The sequence below is a fragment of the Sinocyclocheilus rhinocerous genome, unplaced genomic scaffold (assembly GCF_001515625.1).
Source record: "Sinocyclocheilus rhinocerous isolate Xijiao unplaced genomic scaffold, SAMN03320098_v1.1 scaffold295, whole genome shotgun sequence".
NCBI classification, from domain to species: domain Eukaryota; kingdom Metazoa; phylum Chordata; class Actinopteri; order Cypriniformes; family Cyprinidae; genus Sinocyclocheilus; species Sinocyclocheilus rhinocerous.
The window spans coordinates 2066461-2077412 of record NW_015647035.1 but is presented as its reverse complement, the minus strand read 5'-3'; the positions used below and the strand labels follow the sequence as shown (position 1 = coordinate 2077412).

General features: G+C 34.9%; 1 protein-coding gene across 1 annotated transcript in view; it reads left to right on the top strand.

Annotated features, from left to right (window-relative positions):
* The window catches only part of LOC107708446 (uncharacterized), a 120980-nt gene that overhangs the window by 24445 nt on the left and 85583 nt on the right, over window positions 1–10952 (top strand). The window contains exon 2 of the mRNA XM_016512683.1: window positions 375–556. Within this exon, the coding sequence (XP_016368169.1) occupies window positions 461–556 (96 nt within the window). The 5' untranslated portion in view covers window positions 375–460. The remainder of the gene's footprint in view (window positions 1–374; window positions 557–10952) is intronic.

The window sequence follows — 10952 nt, the reverse complement described above, 5'->3', positions numbered from 1 at the left end:
CCTTGCTACGTGTACTGCGTTAGACTAACCGAGACTTGTCATTTGCACTTATATATTGTTGCTCTTTTGTTAGTTTTGACTGCTTTTATTGTCCTCATTTGTAAGTCGCTTTGGATAAAAGCGTCTGCTAAATGACTAAATGTAAATGTAAATGTAAATCCATGGTAAATGATGGCGATTTGTAGACTGAAAAGCCTTCTGTTGTGCCCAGTGTTTTGTGATAAATATCGTTTTATCGCCGAGCCCTACATTACCAACTGTTAACGGCAGCTGATTTACAAGATATGTTTATGTGCATTTTCAGTTCATTATGGCAGTAGGAATTAAAAAAATGATTCATTAATTTTTTTTTTCTCTTTTTGTCTCTCTGTCAGATTTGGATTAGTGGTTCTTTCCATCATGCCAGTGCTGGTGGACAGGCTTCAGCTTCAGAGAGTGTGAGCTCCACTGAACTGCGGGGATGAACATGCCATTGCACCAAATCTCTGTCATCCCTCGTGATGTCACTTCCTCCCGGGTGTCCAGCAGCGGGAAGGCAAAGGAAAAGGATAAACAGGTTTGTCTTCCACCTGATAGACATAGAAAAACAGGCGGTACTATAATCTGTGACCCTGGTTATACCTTCATCCTCATTCCTACTGAAAGACAGTATCCTGTTTTCACAGTTCTGAACATTTGTATGCCCTCTCAGTGGAAGATTTTAGAGACAAATCTTGTACACACACATATTCCTCTGTCTGGGCTGGAAATGCTTGTTTGTTCCTCAGTTGTTCTGTGAACTCAGTACTGTTTATATTATATGCTTTCATGGAACACCCCAAATTATGAAAACTACACAGATTACAATAAAGGAAGTAGGCGAAGTAGAGGAAGCCACACATACACAAGAGGGGGTGGGGGGGCTGGTTTCCAGTAAGTGATTCAGGCAAGAATGACTGTGTGAAATGTTATGAGTGAGGAGAACTATAAAACAAAGTGTGATTGATATCAGGGTGACTGTAGCCTTTTTGTTGACTGTTAAAGGGTGTTTTTTATCCTATGGGATTTTTTTCTCTTATTATGTTAGTCAAGGTTTTCTGCACTAAAACAGTCATGATTTAGGTTTCATGAACATGTTATGCTTTCTCACACACTTTCACACAATTCTTTGCGCTTACTCACCACGAGGTCACAAATTACTCTTTATTTTCTTCTTAATGTACATTCCTGGTCTTATTTTGAATGAATCATCAATGTGTGTTATTTTTCATTACGATTCTTTGTAATCTTTCATCTAGGGATGCACTGAAATGATATGCACTGGCTGGTACTGATAAGCAGATAATTAAGGGATAATGTACATCCAGCTGGTTGTTATCGCAGAATAAACTCAGAGAGGGTGATCAGGACCTTGATGTGAAGCGGAGGGGTCTTGTGCCCCCCCTGAAGTGGTTTATTCTGCGATAACAACTGGCTGGATGTAAATGATCCCGCTTATTACATGACTCCATGCCACATAAGTAAATAATTAGACACAAAATATTGATTTGAGTTTAAATATTTTATTAGCTCCTGAAAGGCAAAGCTTCTGTATAACGCAAAGCTTATTGTATAAGATTCTGTTTAAATACGTTTAAAATAAGGCACACAAAAAAACAACAACAACCTAAAATCATTTATTATTATCATTAGTGTTGAACATATGTGCCATTGAATAATTTTGTGGAAACAGTAATACATTCATGTAGACCGCATTTATTTGAAATATAAATTTTTGTAAAATTGTAAATGTCTTTACTGCCATTTTTAATCAATTTAATGTGTACTTGATGAATAGAAGTATTCATTTCTTTGAAAAAAAAGAAACAATCTTACTGACACCAACTTTTGAACGATAATGAAGTATATTGAATTTACAGAAGATGAATGAAAAATTGATTTCTCATGATATGATCCCTTTAAAGAGATATCTTTTCTTCCCAAAATGCATTTCGTGGATATGATAAGGTTTCGTGCATGTGAGATACTTTTGGCATCATTGGTTGATACTGTGTTTCAGAGGTGGTGAAGCTGTGGTGTCAGATGTTGTCTAGCCTTGTGACCCATGATTCATCATCTGGCTTATTCTTTTCTGAGAAGTCTGATTCATTAACCCTTGGGCCCAAAGGAATCTCAGTATTTACCTTCATCAGTTTTCAGCTTGTGTAGCTGTGCCAGCAGCTCTTTAGCCGTGCTCTTTCGTCCGGCACTCTGTTTGAGGAAGACTGGACGGTGACACTAATGAGTGTTGTTTCATTGGTGGGCCTGAGGCTGGGTAACCCATCAGCTGTGTGTTTGTCAGAGCCGGGCAGGAAACAGGCTGTTTTTTCCCCCTTTGTTTTTTTTTTCTTTGGCTAAATGGTCACTAAAAAGTGACTCAAGTAGCAGGAAGTCCATTAAATCCTAAATGTCGGCATGTCAATCATCGTTCCCAGACCATTTTCTAAGAATCACTCTTAATCAAAGGTTCTGTATGTTTATATTTCTACTGTTTGGCAGCTGAGTCTGACCTAGAGGCATTTTGATTATTTTTTTTAACAGAATTGCAGTATTGTGTACTCTGTGTCTGTCCAGGTATCGTGGTTTGTGTATCAAACTCGCTGTGGAGTTACTGATAGTCATTATAGCTGGGCTTGGCTGTCTGTCAGTTTGATTTGTTGCAGTTTTATTTGCCGCCTGTCTTTTTTTATGACAGGACCCTCACAAGTTTCTGCCTGACTGACAGTGGCAATGTGCCGCCCAAAAGTGGGAAGAAAAAACAAACAAAAAAACAAATTATATATATATATATATATATTTTTTTTTTTAACTATGGTGCTGTGGACTAGAGGTGATGTTGTAGAGAAGTCAATTATGGGTGAATCTCACGAAGAATATGTACAGGTCAACGTGTTCCCTAAAATCAAAAGAAAAAAGGAGTATTTATAATATTTATTATTATATAATTATACTATTATTATATTTTAAGTATCCTCATATATAATAACCCAATCCTTATTTTTGTATTAAGACTGAAAGTTTTAATTCTGATTTTTTTGTATAATTCTCATTCTCATTTGATACTGACACACTGATATATATACTGTATAATATTAAATGTGTATGTGTTATTTTAGTATTGTATACTATTATAGTATTTATTAATGTTTGGATTAGCTTTTTTGTATTTTTAGTTTTCATTTTAATTTTAGTTCAAGTTTTAGTAATTTTATGTGCTTTTGTCATTTTTTTAGTTTTAAATAAATATTATTATAAACAAAATATTTCTAGTTAGCTTTAGATTTATTTCAGTTTTAGTTTTAACAATTTAAGTACTTCAGCTTACATATATGTACCTTTGTTGGCAAGGCAACTGTTCTAATTTATTTTTTTCTTCTTAGTTTTCAATATTTAATTTCAAAATTTCAATAACCAAAAATGTTTTTAATAGCTTTAGTTTTAGTTAAGAATAACAACATTGATGTGAGTGTAATGTATGTATGTATGTACAGTGTGTGTGTGTGTGTGTATATATATATAAATAAATATAATTTTAATACATTGAAGACAGTACAAGAAATAATGTCATTATAAATAAATTCTTTACCATTTAAAGTTTTTTTTTTTTTCATATAAATTGGGGGCAATGTGCTTAATTGCCATGAAAGTAATGTTACAATGCAAAACTGGTTTCATTTTCTATTTCTCTCTTTTGATTTTGTGCCAACATATAACAGTCATGTTCCTGACAGGCTCCGTGAGACTCACCCTACTTCAGTGATGGCACTCAGTGTAGTTTATGAGGCTCTTTGATTGATGTTGATTGGTCAGATGCATAGATGGGTGATGGGCCATGAATATTAGTCACCGAGACACGATAATCAAACTCTGCAGGAATTTAATGACCACAATCCTTCAAAGCTCCATCAGTGGATTATGCTGCGTTTAGTACGACCCTTTTATGCTCAAACACAAACTCTGTTTTTCATCAGCTTTGAGGACATTTTTCTTAAAATGTTGTTGCCTATAAATGACTATGTCCTTCCTTCATTAATGGAGATCCATTCATTAATCCACACTGAATTTCTTGGAGTCTAGAGAGACAAATCTTTGCTCTTAACACCTAGAGCTTGTGTTTGGTACAGACTGAGGAGTTGGCACCAGGCACAGTATCGTTTACCTCTCGCTCAGCATACAGATCAGCCGGGGTGGGGGGGCGTATCGCCATTAGGCAAAGAAAGCACAGCCCATCTGCCTGTAGCAGACAACTCCTCCTCTGTGTCTCAGTGGAAAGAAACCCTCATTCCCACTGCTTTAGATTCAGCGCCAGCTGCCATTGCGGATACGGTGCTATTGAATGATCCGAAATGAACAAGTGTCAGAACTATCAGGTACATAACACGCTGTTATTTCTTTGTATTGTTTTGCTGGTACAAACCTGACACGCTCATATCGGTGTCATATTGATCCTTTGAATGAAATCGGTGTCTATGACAGTGACTGGCAAAATCTACCACCATCTTTTTAAAATGAATATCAGCAGGCAGCAGTATATCCCAATGCCACTAATACACTATTAACAGGCCCAGATATAATCTACAGACTTTTTGGGGGCTTCATCTTTGCCACCTTTATCAATAGGGAGCCAGACTCAAACTTTGGTTACCCACACTTGAAGTGATAGTTCACCCACAAATAATCAATAACAGAGTAAACCATGACGATATTTTAAATGATGTTTCAACTGTTTTTGGAGTAAATAGAGGCCATAATCATTAAACTGACTTTAATTGTATGGGAACGACATTTATCAAATTTATCAACGGAAGAATGAATACAAATGTTTTTTTCTTTGAGAAGATATTTTTCAGCACCACAGCATGTCAAAGCATGTGCACTAACTATTAGGAAAACTGGCATTTAAAAGTTTGGGGTCAGTAAGGTGTTTTAATGTTTTTGAAATAAGTCTCTTATGCTCATCAAGGCTGCAATAATTTGATAAAAAATACAGTAAAAACAGTAATATTTTGAAATATTTTTGCAGTTTAAATGAACTGTTTTCTATTTTAAAATACATTAAAAATTAATTTATTCCTACGATGGCAAAGCTGAATTTCCAGCATCATTACTCCAGTCTTCAGTGTCAAAAGATCTCATGACACATTTCTTATTATTATCAATGGTAAGAACAGTTGTGCTGCTTAATATTTTTGTGGAAACCTTTAGGATTTTTTAATGAACAAAGTTCAAAAGATCAGCGTTTATTTGAAATTAGAAATCTTTTGTAACATTATAAATGTCTTTACTAAATCACTTTTGATCAATTCTCTTCAAAATCTCTTCAAAAAATATTACTAGCCCCGAACTTTTGAAAGGTTGAGTACACTTAGAAAAAAGGTTTTTCTGGCGGTGTACCAATACCATAGCATTCTTTGAATCACCTCAGAGTACAGTGTACAATGCCATCATATGTGAATTACATTCAGTTGTATGGCATAGTATTTCAAAGTACCATGATATTAGCACTGGACACCATCATTGTATCATGATAGCGCCGCAGCAGGAGGGATATGTGAAAACCGGTCTAAAAGCGAGGAGCGGTTTCGAGCTCTGTGATCAAACGCTGACCTCTGGACACAACAACTTCTTGGAAGCTGTTTGTCGTACAGCATGAAGCTTTCATGAGCAGCTGCTGTGCGGCAATAATCTCTCAAATAATGCAGGGAGAATGAGCCTTGTGCGAACTGACAGACGTGAACAGAAGGAGACAGAAATTTAACTGCCACTTTGGCATAAATACATACAACTGTATTTATCTGTGAAAAATGTAAATTCGCCTGTTCCGTAAGTCTGTATATTTTGAAAAAGCACTTCGTAACCCAGAGGACAGGGAAACTGGCCAAACGTTAACACGGCCATATTGTCCAAATCTGTCTTCCCTAGAATGCCCTGCTTTGGGCTTTTTGGATGTTAGTAATATGCTAATAAAGATAAGAGCCTCGCAGCTGTGTAAAATAACATGAAGCCTCCAGGATGCTTGGGGGGGGAATGTTTACTGAGGAGCAACAGGATTTTAATACCAGCACTATCTTTGTAGGACGCTTTTAAACTTCGTCAACACTCTAATCTCCTCGAGAGAGACCAAGGTGCCATGTGATTGCCAGAGCAACTTGTTTGTGTCAGTGTTTGACATTTGCTGTGATATCAGCATAACTCAAGAGTGTGGTGTTTAATGCTGCTTCGGAGTAAACTGTCATATCTGGAAGTTTCTTTTGAATTAAGCGGACTGCATGCTTGAGTGGAATGCTTATTTTCTCCTATAATAAATAGCTGCCTAATGTCATTTTAGTTTGAGGTTTCAGTACAAAGTATAACAAAGCAGACTTAACTAAGACTTTTAAACTTTATTGATGACATACTGTATAGAAAATATACGGGCACGCTAACTTCCTGGGCTGAAACTTTCAGGGAAAGAAAATGGGGTTGCACGGTATATCGGTATTGGAAAATTATCGGTAGGCCTATGTATTATAATTCAAATGGTACAATATCACGATTTTGCTCATTTCGGTACTTGATAGGCTGCTGTTCCGAAGTTCGTCAAAGTTGATGTGAAACACTTTTACAAAGAGTTAAGAGATTGACAGGGAAGTGCATCATTCCGCTGATTTAGTTAAGAATTTTATTCACAACACTGATCAACACACATACAGTAGGCTACATAAGACTGTATCATTTTATGAAATATGGTAAAGAAAGCTCGAATGTGCATGTGTGACATGCTATAACCAATGATGTTTAGATCTCATAATATTTGCACTTGCAATTAATTTCAAACAATTAAATATTCATTGAATTTGCTTGAATTAATAAAGAGACTAGTAATATTAATTGTAGTATTTGTAATGTAATATGGATATTACTAATGAATGTTACATTTTACAAAAAAGCTACATTTGTCAACATTAATTAGGTAACCAATATTATAACATTCATTAATCTAGTTGAATAATAATTTATAATTATTAATAATAATAATTTATTATGTTTTTATTGTTACATTTTGCTTCTATTGATTCTATTATTTTGATTCCCGTTTGCACCATGTGATATACAAACTAGTGTATATATACTGAGAATGGAGCACTGAGAACTGCTATTTATGTTGTTTATATATTTCTGCTTGAAAACAAGCAACACATTTGGTACGGCAGAGTTTCATGCAGTGTTCTTAATAAAATTGTTTTCAGTTGAATTATCTTTTAAGGTTGGCTATTTGTCACCCATGGTATTGATTTAGGATTGATACTGAGGTATTAGTTTCTGTTAAATTGAATACCAAAATTGTGATATCGAGCCAACCCTAAAAAAAAATCACATTCCGAATTTGAAGGATTGTTAAAAGGATATTTCACTCAAAAGTGAAAATTATTGTCAGTTACTCACCCTCATGGTGTTCCAAACTCATAACACTTTCCTTCATCTTCAAAACACAAATGAAGACACTTTAAGTGAAACCTGAGAGATTTCTGTCCATCCATTAAATGTCCATACAACCAAAATTTTGACGCTTCAAAAAGTTCATAAAGACCATAAAAGTAATCCAAATGAATTGAGCACTTCTGAAGAGACATAATCACTTTATCTGATGAACAGATTTAATTTAGGCTTTTATCCACATATAAACATTGCTCAACGCACATACAAACTCAAATGTACTTGTACTTATCAATGTGCACTACCCTCAATACCATGGCTGCAATTAAAAATGTGTTTATTTTTGATCATTTACTTTGAATGAAAAAGATTAAACAAAAACATTCACCCCACACTACTGTACCATTCCAGCCTCCACTTGATTTGGTTTGAGAGATTAAGATTATTGTAATCTAAGATGACCCACTTCTCATTTGCTAGCAACAGATTGTGACCTCCTTCTCATCATTTGAAGGAAGTCCTCATTGTGAGCGGCTCTGAGAGAAACTGACAAGCTGAACGCACACTGCTGCAGGGCTCCAACTTGGCTTTGGTGAAGCCTCTGGCCCTCATAGTTTACATTCTTCAGAAAGTTTTAGAAGATTCTCCCACTTTCAGCAAAGCCTCCGGGGAAACCTTCAGATGCTACACACATGCTACCTTAGATGACAACTGGAGGCAGTGCTTACAAAATATTTTCTTAACCTAGGGAGCATTTGAACTGTGTAAACTGCTGTGGGAGGATGAAAGCACATTTGGTGTGCTAATTATATTCAGTGATTTAGATGATGCCCTGTGTTTATTAGAAGATTAAACTAGTCTTCATGGAACTAAATGTGACCAAAGTGCACAGTTAGGCTCTATTCCAAAACCTAGTGAGGCAACTGAACTGAAATCTCATACTTGACCGATTTGGAAGGCCCTACGTAGGCATCATCTTCCTGCATTGTATAAATAGTGCTGCTCACATGAACTGCATTGGAAAATTAGTTTGGCCTTAGCATGAAATAGAAATATTGGGTAAAATTAAAAATTTTTCAATAGATTAAACTATTTATATCAATAAAAAGTGAACTGTACCCCTCAAAGGTTTGTGGTCGGTAAGATGTTTTAATGATTTTGAAAAACATTTGGTAAGCTCACCAAGCCTGCGTTTATTTGTTCAAAAATACAGTAAAAACAGGAATATTGCGAAATATTATTACAATTTAAAAGAATTGTTTTCTATTTTAATATATTTTAAAATGTAATTTATTCCTGTGATTGTAAAGCTGAGTTTTCAGCATCATTACTGTAGTCAATTTTTATTATTATCAATGTTGAAAACAGTTGTGTTGCTTAATATTTTTGTGCAATTTTTTTTCATGAATCTTTGATGACTAGAAAGTTCAAAAACAGCATTTACTTAAAATTTTAATCTTTTGTAACATAAATGTATTTACTGTGACTCTTAATCAATTTAATGCTCTTCAATTGCACACACAAATGCAGTGGCGTGCGCTGTATATATTTTCATATTAATGCGCAAATGAAACTACGAGCATGCTATGTCATAGTTATGTCGTCAGTTAAGTCATGAAGTTACCAAAAAGGCGATTAAAGCTGCCTTAAAACTGTGCATGCATGTACGTATTTGTTATATATGAGTCACATTTAAGAACATGTCTCTGAAATGGTTTTCATAACTGTCCTGGAGCAGCCCAGCACTGTCTCCCACATTGGCTTCAATTTGAGCAGTTTTTAGACTAACGATAAAGATTTGAGGTCTGAAACTTACAGGATGTTTTCATAGTACAATGACCTCTTATATGTGACCCTGGCCCACAAAACCAGGCTTAAGTTGCACGGATATATTTGTAGCAATAGCCAAAAATACACTGTATGGGTGTATGGGTCAAAATTATTGATTTTTCTTTTATGCCAAAAATCATTAGGATATTAAGTAAAGATCATGTTCCATGAAGATATTGTTAATTTCCTACTGTAAATATATCAAAACTTTATTTTTGATTAGTAATATGCATTGCTAAGGACTTCATTTGGACAACTATAAGGCGATTTTTCTCAATATTTTGATTTTTTTGCACCCTCAGATTCCAGATTTTCAAATAGTTGTATCTCGGCCAAATATTGTCCTATCCTAACAAACCATACATCAATGGAAAGCTTATTTATTCAGCTTTATTCATATTTCAGATGATGTATAAATCTCAATTTTGACAAATTGACACTTAAGACTGGTTTTGTGGTCCAGGGTCACATATGTCAAAAGATCAAGGGATTTTTCATTTCTCAGTTCGTGACCCCTTTAAAATTGATAGCTCTCAATTATTCTGTAATGTTGAATGGCTATAGTCAATGGTTAAATATTGGGAAAAATGGCATTAATGCCATTAAATAAATATTAAAAATATACTGTCTTTATGTTGTTTCTAAATTAATTTGAAGTTCGAATGTGAAATTATTGCAATATAAAATTTGAAAACTTTAATGTTAGGTGGGATTATTCACAATTAATTTCAGAAAAAAATGTGATTAATTAGTTAATGTTTTTTAATCGATTGACAGCACTATGAAAAATATAATTATCTTGTAGTGAAGTGTAGCTTTTTTTCAAGCCTTTTGGCAGTTAATTAACACAGCAAAATTACTTAAAATATACATTGCGTTAAAGGTTTATTAGAGAAGTGGTAGTTTTGCCTTTCATTCTGCATTAGGTGAAAGTCTTGCAACACTGAAAGTGAGAATTTTGTGAGAAGATGCCATATTGTTTTCATCATGTGTGAGAAACAGCCATAAAGAAGACCTGCCAGTCATATAAAATCACAAGCTTTCGTTTCATATGTGTTATCAGGCCCGATCGAGTTGATGACATCACTGAGGCAATTAGACAGCAGAGGTTTCTGAAATAAACCACATGTGGATTGTACCCTCTATATTTTGCCCAGGCATACTCGAGAAATGAACTGTGAAAATACCAATATTGTTGTCAGCATGACTCGTCTGTGTTGTCCATCATTCTGTAGGTGAGTTGCTGCATTGCTGGTGTCTCTCTCTTTCTCGCTTTCTTATTATTATTCTTTTTCCTCCCTTATTTTCATGGTGCGGCGGTTAAAAACGTGGGCTGAGATGATAATACCTCCTAATTAACCCCAGGGCATAATTTTCTCTGTCTCCTGCTTTAACTCGTGTCCAGTGAGATGTGGAGTTGGATTCTGTCTCAGTCCTAGTCTCATACAGCCAGTTATTTGGCAAAAAGTCATCATAGCAGCTTATACTGGCCAAGAACCATCCACTTAGACAGCCAGTTGACTGTCCATTTTATGCGACCCACAATAGTTTGTTTTGTTGTTATGTGTCAGAGTTATCCCAAATAGATTATTTGAATTTATTGTATTCTAGTATTATTGTATTGTATACTATTGTATTCATCCTAATTAAGGATGCACTTATATAAAAAAATCTTTGTTTAAATTAAA